General features: G+C 33.3%; 3 protein-coding genes across 5 annotated transcripts in view; 1 reads left to right on the forward strand and 2 right to left on the reverse strand.

Annotated features, from left to right (window-relative positions):
- LOC130449263 (probable multidrug resistance-associated protein lethal(2)03659) overlaps positions 1-14296 on the reverse strand; it is a 58428-nt gene that overhangs the window by 18535 nt on the left and 25597 nt on the right. The gene's annotated exons all lie outside the window — the stretch shown is intronic.
- LOC130449264 (uncharacterized) lies at positions 4597-9579 on the forward strand. 2 transcript variants are annotated; one of them, XM_056786970.1, is made up of 2 exons: positions 4597-4689; positions 4751-9579. In XM_056786970.1, the coding sequence occupies exon 2, from the start codon at positions 5105-5107 to the stop codon at positions 8846-8848; it is 3744 nt and encodes a 1247-aa protein (XP_056642948.1). In that variant the 5' UTR covers positions 4597-4689; positions 4751-5104; the 3' UTR covers positions 8849-9579. The 2 variants fall into 2 exon arrangements, with proteins under 2 accessions (XP_056642948.1, XP_056642949.1); XM_056786971.1 differs by having other exon boundaries at positions 4620-4689; positions 4791-9579.
- On the reverse strand, positions 12807-13661 carry LOC130449265 (uncharacterized). Its single transcript, XM_056786972.1, has 2 exons — positions 13553-13661; positions 12807-13494 (listed from the first exon to the last, which is right to left on the reverse strand). The coding sequence occupies exons 1-2, from the start codon at positions 13641-13643 to the stop codon at positions 12824-12826; spliced, it is 762 nt and encodes a 253-aa protein (XP_056642950.1). The 5' UTR covers positions 13644-13661; the 3' UTR covers positions 12807-12823.

Below are 14296 nucleotides of genomic sequence, written 5' to 3' on the forward strand. Positions count from 1 at the left end.
TTCTCATCATTAATATTATTTTCCACCTTTTAGTTTTATTATCTCTAAAATCGGATTCCTCAGATTTTTTAACTATTATCGCTTATCTTATGTGCAACAACGTACTCTACTCAGCCAAAAAGATATTTTGGTGTGGCCCGCACTTCAGAATTTCATATCATGGCGCACACAAGCTTCATTTTTGTCATTTATGTCGACAACTTTATAATTTTTCATCTTAATCAATTTCTAGATGTAAAGAATACTTATTTTTCTATTAAAATAGTTTTTTTAATGGCAGATGAGAGCCTTAATTTTTTGCCCAGACCCAGATCGATCCGAAAATTCTCTCGAATGTGCTACGAATTCTATACACGAAATAAGAAAAACATTTTTTGTGCCACTGTCATTGTGAATATATAGGATATACATCATCTGAAATATATTAAAAATGAATACATCTTTTTTTATAAATTATCTCTTTTAAGCGACTGTTTTCTTGAGTTACCTGTTACCTAACCAAAATAATAAATACTACTTCTCTTTACAATACATTTTATTCTTAATATCAGTCATAAAATAGCGAAAAAGTTATCACAGATAATCGGCTTACAAACGTAGTTAAGGAGCCCATCATAGAGAATTGTATAGTGTTGTACTTAATATAACAAGCGAAGATGATTTCAGTAAAATTAAATACAAATATAAATTTTTTGCCTTTTTAGTTTTATTAAAGTTTTATTTGTAACTTATAAACTAGAGTAAAAGTTACGTAGCATTTTTTGATGAGTTACTCTTAGAGCTTTAGCAGAAAAAGTTGCTTAGACCATTTTTTGTTTTTTCTTGTTTTTGTTATGATAATATAGATACAAGATAGTGAATATTTTATGACAGTAAAATCATACTTTTTTGACACTTGTACAAAAATGTCATTTCTTAATCATTGGATAATTATCTATGTTAATCATTCAAGTTGAAATTTCAAATCAATTTCCAATGGATATCTCCAATTGTTATATTCCTTTTGTAACTAAATTTTGAAAACCACGATTCACTGGCAAATCCATGTGCAATTTATACTCAATATTAATGAGAAGGAAATACACAAAATGATTCGAGAGTTCGCAACATTAGAAAACAAGAGAAACAACGACACGTGCCTTAAATTGAATACAAAATATATTGGAAGACCTCGATGATAGAAATAATATCAAAACAACTTCATAGTTACGGATAACCACAAATAATTTGGATCTAAAACTTGTTGTCCTCAACAATAGTCAACAAAAATCCAAATCGCAAAAGTATCTTTGGCCTTCGAGAAATTTGCGTTATAATTTTCAATATTTTCGAGTGATGAAACATTAGTTGTACAGGTTTTTCACTATCAGTTGACCTTTCTCTTAAATTTATTACAAAAAGAGATGGATAGAAATATTAATACAAAAGTCGCACGTAATTGCAAAATGTTTGCAGCATTATTTCACGAAATGAAATATGTACAAGATGGATATCATATATGATTGTTCAAATGACAAATAAAACATTTTTCTCATATTTTTTATGATTTTTTTCTTTACGATCTCGAATACGAAATTGTGAGGTGACTTGGAAACTTTAGGGCTCCTCATCAATAACGCCCTTCGTTTTTTATTGTAAAGAAAATAATTATATCCATTTTCCTTCAATTATAATCAGTGAAAATGAAAAATTCTCTCTATAGAATTATCAACTTCCACGTTACTTTAAGGGTAAGATAGAGTGTGAAGCATTTTATCGTTGGTATTTTCACTTCGTCGACATCGTTATCTTTAACTTCTGCACTGTTAAAATGCGAATAGTTACTACAAGCTGCCAAGTTATCCATTCTTCACTAAACTTAAAATACAAACCGTATTTCGGTTATTCTATATCTCCGTCATTTATCATCTGAATCCATTTATCAACATTATTGTTTATTCCAATTTTCTCAGTTTAGAGAGCGAACTCTGAAGTTTTTCAATGCTAATTGAAATGGATGTAGCGAAGTTGAAAAGCATAAATTTAGATCCAAGGCTTCCATGTGCTTAAAAATTTTTCTGTTGTTTTCGTTTGTTTGTTTCGTCTCCTTGATACTTCTTAGATCCTTCCCCTGGCTTGTATCTACTTATTTCTGGGAAAACACCTCCTCCTGTGATCTCTTTTTCAAAAGAACAGACTTTTATTTGAATCATAAGTTTCGATTTACTGTTTTGATTTTCCTCATTTTTTTTATAAAAAGTCCCAATATCATTCTCGCATTCTAAAGCAGATAAACTTTCATTCTCCTACAAGCTGTAACAAGCAAGCAAAACCCACACCTTAGAGTCCAATATACATTACATCTAATTTGTCGGACGGCATTAAAATTAAACATATAAAAACCGAACTAACAATTTTTGAATGAAAAGAAGCCTTAGTATGCATAGATATACTCTAGTAGATGAACAACGTATGCACGACTACAGAAATAGGGAAAACCGTGTGTTAGAGAGAGAGCAGCGAGACAATGTGTAAGAGAGAGAGAGAGAGACTCCGTTTTTGCGCATGCGTAAAGTTTCGTTGCGATGATCGGGAGCGCTGATATACCAGGTCGGTTAAAAGTCTTTGGGTTTTAAAAAATTATATATATCATTTTTATTCGCTAATCTTGTAACATAAAAGTATAACGTATAAATAAAAAGAGATTTTTCTCAATGTAAGGTATCACACACGTAATCGAGACAGATTTGTTGCGATGATATACCAGGTCGGTTAAAAGTCTTTGGGTTTTTTAAAAATTATATATTCCGTTATTAATGTGATTGGAAATTAGTTTTTTGAGGATAGCAGATGAGTGAAGATCATGTTAATCATTATATTAGCTGCAGTACTATGTCCAGTACTATGCGTTGTCGACCAACAGTATGCTATGAAGTATTTACACCGGTTCGGGTACGCAAATGAAAATGATTTGACTAAACTTGAGGATTATTTGTTGAGTTTTCAAGAAAGATATAATATACCTGCAACGGGAGAATTAGATGAAAATACAATTCAACTTCTAAATAGACCAAGATGTAATGTGAGTGAAGCAGCTTCCGACGATGATCATTCTTTTAGAGTTAAATCAAAATGGTCAAAATTTGATTTGAAATGGTATTTCCCTCAGGCAACTCCAGAATATCTTAAAGTAACCAAAAAGGCTTTTGAAGTGTGGAGTAACAGTTCAAAGTTTAAATTTGAATTAATACACAAAATACGGCCTTATGCTCCCGATATATCTATTACAGTTGTACGGGGAAAGCACTATTTTCGAGCAAATTGCCAAGGTAGAGGTGAGTGCTCCAGTACATTTGATGGTCCCGGTAAGGTGTTGGCACATGCTTATTTCCCAAAAAGCAACAGTTGTATAGAGCTTCATATTGATGCTGATGAGAAGTGGGATTTAAGTTTGGATGGATCAAGTTCAGAAGATCAGACTAGCCTACTTATGGTATTAATTCATGAAATTGGGCATATTTTAGGAATTGCTCACAGTGATATTGAGACAGCAATAATGTATCCATGGTATCAATTCAACATTGCTCCTAAATTGGATGAGGATGATAAAATGGCCCTTGAAGCTCTTTATGGACCAATCAATAGATATGTAAATAATCCTTTCAAACCCACATCAGCGCTGCCACCGACTACAAAGACACTTGCACATCAACCAAATGAATCGGATAAAAATTTATGCGACATAATACCGGAGTATATGTTCATTGCCATGACTGGTGAATTTGAAAATTACCATTTATATATTATTAATGAAAATTCCCTATGGAAAATTGATTTGAACTCGAAACTTATTCCCTCGCAACCAGAAATACTCGATGATTATTTACCTGAAGAAGTGGGTCCCATAATTCAGATTTTTCAAAGTTCTTCAGATAATTTAATAGCAGTCAATGACCGTAAATACTATGTAGCAGATTTTCCCGCTCTACAAATACTTGAGGAAAATTATTTAATTATACCTAAGAATTCTCAAATAAACACAATATTTCAAAGCAATCATGGGAAAATATATGTATTTTATAATAACAGTAATTATATTGAATTTGACAAGAACTTGAAAACTGTTCGGAATAGAGGACAAATAAAAGATATTTTCCCTGGACTACCCACAGATGTTACAGGAGCATTCCAGTACATTGACGGACACATGTACTTTTTCAAAAACACCACATACTACAAATATAATGAGTTTACTAAAAAACTTGTTGCAGCCGGACCCTTTTTATCAATGATGTTGTATATTTTGAAATAAACTCTTATTAAAATTTTTTTTCTGGAAATTCCCGAACGCCAATCTTAAGATAACTTTTACCTATTAATAAGAAATTTTTGATAACGCAGGAAATTGATAAGAATATTTCTAAACCAAATGGACCACATGTACAGGAAACAGTGAAAATTTATTAGAATAATCGGAAACCATATGGACCACATGTACAGGAAATTAAAAAAATTACAAAATTGCCGCAAATAAAATATTTTTTCTAGAATATTCTATCACAATCGTATGGAGATAGTGCCATGAGTATAAATAAGATGTTTCATTGTGTTGGAGTCAGTCTCTTCCACTGCCAGCAAGAGAAAAACCAGCTCTGAAGAACAAATACTAGTATCTGTTAAAAAAAAAAAAATTGTGCCTTAACAAAAAATGTAAGTTTTTTTTTTTTTTTTTTTCTTGTGGGTTACGCGCTCTCTCTCTCTCTCTTTTCAGATGGATTTAAAAAAAATTAACGCAACGTCTCTAATTACAGAGAGAAAACCAATAACAAAAATACAAGATCTACCTTTGAATACTCTGAGGGCTATAAAGAAGGCAAAAATAGTCAATTCCAAATTCGGAGAATCAGTTTTATTGGATTTAGATACAGAAGTAGTGTTTTTACCGCAAAGAGTCACAAGTGTCTACAAACCAGTCATTGAAGAATTTGAAAAGGAAAAATACGGAATTATATTCAAGGGATTAGTGGATGTTGGAAAAAATCAACGGCTAGCGTCATTTGAAATTGAGGAACTATAGACGTGCCTAAGACACACAGAGAGAGAGAGAGAGAGAGAGGTGAGTACCATGAATATTGTAAAAAAATCTGAAAATTTACTGCAAGTCATTAAAAATGTCAGAAAAATATTGTTTGATAAGATAACGGATAGAGATGTGGAAATTTGGTTGAATCGATTGAAAAAACAAATTAAAGTATGTAATTTGGCAATTAAAAAAGGAGGACTGCATGTAGGTACAATTAGGAAATTACAAACATACATAGGACATTTCAAACATTTTAAACAACTTATTTCAAATAGGAATATAGGTATGGGGCTGAATAATAAACTGAAAAATAGGGTTAAATGGGAAAATGTAGCTTCTGCATTTACAAGCAGAATTAAAACTGGACTTATAGTAAATTTATATCATAAGGACTTAACGCAATTTTTAAATGATTGTCAAATAATTTTTAAAAATAAAATAAGGGAAATTTTTAGGAAAAAATATTCTGTTGTTAAAGTTTATGTTTGTTTTTGTGGAGAGTTCATTAAAAAATCTGGTGAAAATGAAATTTCTAGTTTCCATTATTTTATGACTAAAAATTCTATTATCGATGTATCGACCGATATAGAGCGATGGTTTTTCGAGAACGTCAAAGATAAAATTAATTTTAAATTATCAGAATTTCAAGAGAGGGACTCTGGTTTTGCATTAAGTAAAATTATTTCTTTAGAAGTAAATATCAATAAATTTGAAATTGGAAACGGCTCATCTTATATTAAACTTCCAGAACCTATTCAAAAAAAGCAAGGGTGCATAAACATTAAAAATTCTGACCAAGCATGTTTTTATTGGTCAATTGTTAGTGCTTTGTACCCAGCCAAAAATCATAAAGAACTCACTTCCTCATATCCATATTATAGCACAGTCTTGAATACACAAGACTTGGAAGCTCCGATGGCCCTGCATCAAATTTCAAAGTTTGAAAAATCTAATAACATTTCCGTCAATGTCTATGCCTTGGATTTAATTGAAATAAATAATAAAAAACCATTTTACAAAGTATATCCAGTAAGACTTGCTAAATCAATACACGAGAAACATGTAAATCTTTTATTAATTCAAAATACATATTTTCCAAAGCTAAACGATTATGAAGCACCTCCTATAGATAATGACAATTCAGAAATCACATATCACTACTGCTGGATCAAAGATTTGTCACGTTTAATTAATAGTCAGTTAAGTAAAACTACATATAAAAAATTTATTTGCAATCGCTGCATAAATTATTTCAGTAGTGAAAGTAAATTGAATGTCCACTTGAAATTATGCTCTGAATTAAATAATTATAAAATGTCTTTTCCAAAATATGAATCTCTTAGTTTTAGAAATTATATATACAAAAAAACTACGCCTTTTGTAGTTTATGCCGACTTTGAGTGCATGCTAGAACAATTTACAGATAAAACACAGCTTCATAATAAGACAAATAGATATCAAAAACATATAGCATATAGTGCTGGTTACTATGTAAAATGTAGCTACAACGAAGACTTGAGTTTTTTCAAGAGCTACAGAGGTAGAGATTGCATGGATTGGTTTGCAAATGAATTATCGAATTTGGCTGAAAGTATTAAATCAGAAATTAAAACTATTACACCTATGGAAGAAAAACCAGATTTACGTGTGGCAACAATGTGTCACATATGTGAAAAGGGTTTTTCCTCTACAGATATCATTGTTAGAGATCACGATCATTTTACGGGGAAGTTTAGAAATTTTGCACATCAAGCATGCAATTTAAATTTCAAAAAACTGTTTGTTGTACCTACAGTTTTCCATAACTTAAGTAACTACGATAGCCATTTCATCATTTCGGAATTAAGTAAAAGAGGAAACATCAGTTTACTCCCCATAAATAAAGAAAAATACATTTCATTTACACTTAACGATTCAGATACAAATATAAAATTTCGATTCATAGATTCACTGAGGTTTTTGGGTGCTTCCTTGGAAGAATTAGCTGCCACATTGAATGATAATGATTTAAAAATTTCCAAAAGAGAATTTAGTAATTTAAGTGTCGAACAATTTAAATTAATAGCCAAAAAAGGGGTTTTCTGTTACGATTTTATAGATAGTTGGGAAAAATTAAATACTTGTGAACTACCACCAATAGAGGCATTTTATAATAAATTGGAGGATAAAAACATCAGTATTGAGAAGTATTCTCATGCTCATGCAGTGTGGAAATCATTTGATATTGAAAATTTGGGTCAGTATTCTGATCTGTACTTAAAGACCGATGTTTTACTTTTATCAGATGTTTTCGAACAATTTCGAAGAAAATGTTCAATTACTTATGGTTTAGACCCTGCATGGTACTATACAATGCCTGGATATACTTGGGACTGTATGTTGAAATATGTAGGATGTAAATTAGAGTTATTGCATGACGTAGACATGATCATGTTTATCGAGAAAGCAATTCGAGGAGGAATTTCGGTTTGTAGCAGTAGATTATCGAATGCTAACAATAAGTACATGTCTGAATATGATTCTACAAAACCCTCAAAGTACTTACTCTACCTGGACATCAATAATTTATACGGGTGGGCTATGTGTGAACCATTACCATACGGAGGATTTGAATGGTTAGATAATGAAAATTTTGATGTTATGTCTGTGGCAGATAATTCTTCCGTAGGATATATATTACAAGTAGACTTGGAGTATCCACATGAATTACATGATCTTCACAGAGATTTTCCATTTGCTCCCGAACACCGCAAGCCTGTAGGCTCAAATTATTCCAAATTAATGACAACGCTTTATTGTAAAAAAGAATACACAGTTCACTATCGTAATTTAAAACAAATGTTAGCCAACGGTTTGAAAATTAAAAAGATACATAAAATTCTGAAATTCAATCAATCTGCATGGCTGCGGCCATATATCGAACTAAATACTCGTTTGAGGGCTGCAGCTACCAATGACTTTGAGAAAAATTTATATAAATTGGCAAATAATGCTGTGTTTGGAAAGACGATGGAAAATATACGGAAGCACCGAATTGTAAAACTTGTTAAAACCTGGAATGGTCGATACGGCGCCAAAAATTTGATATCTAGTGTTAGGTTTCATAGTCGAACAGTTTTTAATGAAAACCTAATTGCAGTAGAACTCACTAAATCAGAATTGGTTTTCAATAAGCCTCTTTATGTTGGTATGACAGTTTTGGATTTGTCGAAGCTGTGTATGTATCAATTCCATTATGATTACATGATTCCGAAATTGGGTATTGATAGATGTAAATTAATGTACATGGACACAGACAGTTTTGTGTATGAGCTCATCTGTGATGATGCATATGAGGAGGTACTAAAAGCTGATTTAACAAAATTCGATACTTCAGATTACCCCATCAATAATAACTATAATATTCCACAGGTGAATAAAAAAGTTCTGGGAGTTATGAAAGATGAAAACAAAGGCCAAATTATGACTCATTTTGCAGGCTTGAGGTCTAAAATGTATTCTTTTAAAGTTCAATCAGGTGCAATAGTAAAAAAGGCAAAAGGAGTTCGATATAATGTAGTAAAAAACAAAATAAATTTTGAAGATTATGTAAACTGTTTAAATGATTTCAAAGAAAAAAATATTACTCAACGCTGTATTAGGTCATATGCTCATAACGTATATAGCATAGAACAGACAAAAATTGCGCTAAGTCCTCATGACGATAAAAGATATTTGATTACCAATAGTTATGATACGCTGCCGTGGGGTCATTATAGTATTCCAGACTTACTCTCTTGTAGATAATGAACTCCTCAACATTAATGGAATTATGCATCATAAAAATTTGTGAAACGATAAAGTCAGCAGCCGATTTCGCAGAGCAATCCCCTCTTCCTCGGAAATTGACCAAAAAAATTGTGAAAAAATTTCCTGTTTACAAATGGAATGCGACGATAAAAGAGGCTGAGAGTAATCCAAATTCTTCATCCATTGGAATAGAATATATTGACTATAATAAAGAAATACCGTTATATTTAAGAAACACTATATTAAGTAAAACAAATTGGGGAGATATGTTTGAAGAATCTACCTACTGCGTATGGTCTAGTGGATATTGGCTTCCACAATATCGTATAAATGTTTGTAAATCATGTTATTTTGTATTTAGAACGGTCCATAAATATTTAAAAAAGAACATTTTTGTTAATTATGATCACTGTCATGAAGTATTTGATGGTGACGAAATTGTTGAATGTGTATATCAAGAAATGTCCTATTGGTGTCAGAGTTGTTTTAACAAAGTCTTATTCATGATAAAATCACATGAGTCCTGTATTAATAATTTACATGAGATGCCTAGAAATAATCGTTTTGATGATTCTGATATAGACAGTGACATTGATACTTTTGAGGCCGCTATGCAGTAAAAACAATATTCATGGAATGTATCTCTCTCTCTCTCTCTCTCTCTCTCATAAATGTAGAATATTGTCGTTTTCTTATAATAAAATTATAATAAAATTATTTTTAAAATTCTTGTGTTTTTTTTTTGTTAGTTTCCAATATATCTTTATGTAATAGCAGTAAAACAATATTCATGAAATGTATCTCTCTTGTCGTTGCGTCAAACGTCACATCGTTACGTCAAACGTCACGTCGTTACGTCAAACGTCACGTCGTTAAGTCAAACGTCAAGTGCTGCGTCAAACGATCATCAAACGTATGTACGTATGAGAATTTTCTCTTTCGTAATATGTCTTCAGAAGAGTACAGACGTCGAATTGAAGAGTTTATTAATAGCATTGGTGAATTAAAGAAAGATATTGCTTTCTATGGAGATAAAAGTGAGGTTATGAAACAAATGCAGAATCTTAGTTTATTTGATAAGAAAGTGACGTGGAGCAGTCTTCACTTGGTGCCTAAAGAAGAGGTCCATCAGTTGGCCCGTAGACTGCCGCAAACTACTTATCCGTTAAGACGTATTCAACCTACACCATGTTCAACAGAACAGAAGGGGATATAAAAAATGAAATTAATTCTGTTTTTGCTATGTCATGTGTAATATTAGTGGCTGTATTTGTTTTAATTTTAAAAATTATTTTGAAAATTGTAAAACGAAAATTCCAATCTTCATGTAATATAAAAGTTGATGAATATACAGAGTGTTTCAATAAAACCCATATTTAAAAAAAAAACTTTATTTATAATGGTAATACAGTATTTAAAAACCAGTGACGGAGACGTTGTACATTTCTTTCAGTACATGAAAATAGTCCAGATGCGTGACAGGGGTTTGGATCTTGAGCAAAGTTTCCAGTTTCACAGGGTGTACCATCAAATTTGCAAACGTCAATAATATGTGGAAAAATACCGAAAATGTGACATTTCTTTTGCAGAAACTCGACTTTTTGTTGTCCTCGAACGTAAATGTAGTCTGCGGCATACATTAACTTGTTTTCTAATATTTCATTTACTTTAGAATATTCTACATCTCCTGAAGAGTATCGAATGCCATGCACATTTCTTTCCAAGTATGATGTGGTCTTTTTGTCCTCGTTACTTAATGTAGAAAACGGTTGCGGTGGTAAAAATATGTAATGTGAACTTTTGAAGCCAATTTCTATGGTGAGCTCTTTGGCAACGAAAAGACCGTCTACGACAAAACCTTGAATGTCTACAAAAGCTACTCTCATGTTGACGTCTGCTCGAACACTAACTCACACAACATCTAGTTCAAGCTTCTAACAATTTCGGTGAGGGGGAAGTATTCCATTACACAATCGTGAATTATGATGCAATAGACTTTGGTATTTTCGGGAAAACCTATGTTTGCTTCAATGTCAAGTTTCACATCGACTGTGGATGCCTTCATGCTTTCCTCCTGTTTTGAACAATCGATAACCAACAATGCTCGTTTCTTGAAAGAAGAATAATCCAGCAGGGGGCGCTTCTGTGTGGAGTTTGCGTAGTTGGGATAGAATTCAGTATAGTTAAAATAGGCTTCATTGTAATCAGTTTTAGCGAAATCCAATTGCATTCTTTCATTGGGCCAATAGTCACCATTAAGTGACAGTCTTATACTTTGTACGTCGGCATTGTCAAATAAAGTCGCATAGGTTCTGTATTCAGCCTTTCGAATTGAATCGTCAAACATCGGCTTACGGTAGATATCAAACATTGGAGGCATGTTGTCGTTTTGGCGTTGACGTTTTCCATACATTGTTGTCATTTTTTTTCAATTTAAAACCCAACGATTGCAGAACCAATTTGTTTGCGAACGTGAGTTGCTTCAGCTTTGATGGTAGCTTATCTAATGAAGTTGAATGCTCTGTAGACTGTCTTTTATGATTTATTATTAGCCCCATTTGCTTCGCGCGCTCTAAGCTCCAACACCAACGTACTTAATTCTCCACGAAAGTTTACAGGCTGACCGTCTTGGTCTAAAGCGATGACGGTGATATTGGTTATTTCACGCTGTGGTATAACAGGTAAATAGAGCAAATTATGAGGAATTTCGTCTATGGAATATCCTGGATCCACTTGTATGACAAATTCGTATATAGTATGAGCAGGTCTGTTTGCATCGAAGGCTCCAGTGGTAATGTTACAATCGAAGCGAATACTAGATACTTTAATGATTTTGACGGGGAGATCTGACGAGTGTATTTTGTTTGCGTCGAGTATTTTCGGTGAAAAACCCAAAATTCTCCCAAGACTATTATCTTCTTTGAATGAAATTTTGTATTTACTGGAAATTTCACATTTCAACGTATTGTGATTGGGTTTTAGTGAAAATATACCCTCTGGTCTAGTTGAATTGTCCACACCCAATTTATCTCGTATAAACGCTTCAAGATCGGCAATTTCGTAACATCCTGTGGGAAAATCAAAACTTTGAAGCTTGCCCTTGGTATCGTAGTAGTAAAACTTACAATTTTCAATATTTGGTATACTGTGATAAGAATGAAAAGATCGCAAAGCTATTTCGTAATCATTATTCGGATCGAGCACAATAGGCGTAGTAGGTTGAAAGGTAAATTCATGATTGAAGCTGTTTACTCTCAGCAACTGTGACATGGTGACTAATGGAATTCGGGTGATGTTTTGAATTTAAATAATACTACTTGTTTATTCTATTTATTGTTACAAAGAAAACAAGTGGCTTGAGAACTCGGAGGACCATCACAATGTGTTGTCCAATCAGGCCGGTTGTAATGGATGAAACAAGGTAGTCGTATTTGTAGTTCAAAATTTCCTCGATATTCATTGGGAAGTTTATGCCACATATCCAACAATTCCCAAGGTCTTACACACTCTATTAGATGTTCAATGGGAAAGTGCTTTAGTTCTTCGGCAGTAAAACTATTCAATGTTTTTCCATGGTAGATATGTTGTAGTAATAGTTCTACGCTCGTCATTGTTGCTGTAGAAATTTCAAACACAAATGTCCGCAATTTATTTGATTGTAGTTTTGATATTGGGTATTGTTGTAGAAAATTCTCGCACTCTTTCCCCCCAGATATTCAACAACTTCTTTCGGCGGCTTCAAATTACCAAATGAATCAAAATACTCTACATCGTTGTTTATCTTTCTGTAAGCCACCCAATGACTCCCACTATTCTTAGAAACATCTAAATTAACCACTGCGCATTCTTGTCTTTGAGGACCGCCTTTGGGGAGGGTGTCTCGCATGAAAACTCCTCGAAAATGTGGTATTTTAAGTAATTTTGCATAATGCGCAATGTCAAAGTCAGATAGTGCGTGATTGGGTAGCTTTATTAGTTTTTTTTTTGTTTTTTTAAATACAATCCAAATCCACCTTTTGAATACTTTTTCAAGTATAGGCCAGATCCTATACGTTCCATAGCCTTATTATGACGTACATCTTCCTCCAATTTCTTTTGCGCATGCTTAGCATCAATGACAGTTTTTGCAATCCCAGCAGCACCACCTGACAAAGCTCCAAGTGCCGAAAGACCGGCAAACAAAGGAATAAGTGGTAGGAAACCTCCGGATTTCGCTACAGGTATTACTCGAGGAACCTCGACTTCTTTTTTGCCACCAAATTCATTAATAAGTGCTTTGGCTGCTCGTAAGGCAAACGTTGCGGTGTCTTTCAAAGATGTTCCTCTCTTCAATGACTTTCCCACTTTCAGAATAACATCTCGATGCAAGGAACGACGTTTGCGACGACGACGACAACCCATTCCCAGCTTTCTTTTCACCTTCATTCCGCCTGTTACAAGTAATGCAGCAGCTTTCTCTCCCATTGAAGCGTCTTTTGATTTGACGCGTGCCCAAGCTTTATCTTCAAGTATCTGATCGGCTTTGTGTCGTTCTTCGAGAGACTTATTCTTCCAGTAAGAAATATCGTGTTGTTTACAAGCAGCGTCCAAGGGGTTGATGCCCGGATCTCCACGATCAAGACGTTTTTCCAATTTTGTACCAGCTAAAAAAAAACAATTAATTTTTTCGGAAAAAAATAGTCTTAGCGGTGGTTTACTTACGTCCACAGTACTGATAGCTAGGTAAGTGAAGTTCAATAGGTAGTTTATTGATGAGAGAATTCAAAATACCCTCTCCTTCAAACACCAACATTAAGACTGACACGCTTAATTGGTGACACCTATATTTAAAGAGTAGTACTACGAAAAACGACACACACAATGAAAATAATTCAACAAGAGCAGACTATACCCATTGAAAATCTGGATTTCACCTCAACACCAACTGTTGGCAAACATGGTAAATTGTTGCCAAATTCTTTCCGTGCCATTATATGTGGCCCCAGTGGGTGTGGTAAGACGAATGCCGTGCTGGCGCTCCTATTCAATCCAAATGGCGCGAAATTCAAAAATGTTTATGTCTATTCAAAATCGTTATTTCAAGCAAAGTATCAATTGCTACAAGAAGTTATAGCGCAAGTCAAGGGTGTTGGGTATTTCCCATTTAAAGACAATGAGGAAATAATTAGTCCAGAGAAAGCTCGACCAAATTCCATCTTTTTATTCGATGACGTAGCCTGTGACGGTCAGCAGAAAATTCGTGAATACTACTCCATGTGTAGACATAAAGATATTGATGCTGCATATCTTTGTCAAACATACTCAAAAATACCGAAACAGCTTATTCGCGACAATTGTAATGTTATTGTGTTATTCAAGCAGGATGAGGTGAACTTGAAACATATATTCGACGAACACGTATCTCCAGACATGACGTTTGACACATTCAAAAATGTGTGTTCAAAG

Source organism: Diorhabda sublineata, chromosome 10, assembly GCF_026230105.1.
Source record: "Diorhabda sublineata isolate icDioSubl1.1 chromosome 10, icDioSubl1.1, whole genome shotgun sequence".
In the NCBI taxonomy this organism is placed as follows: domain Eukaryota; kingdom Metazoa; phylum Arthropoda; class Insecta; order Coleoptera; family Chrysomelidae; genus Diorhabda; species Diorhabda sublineata.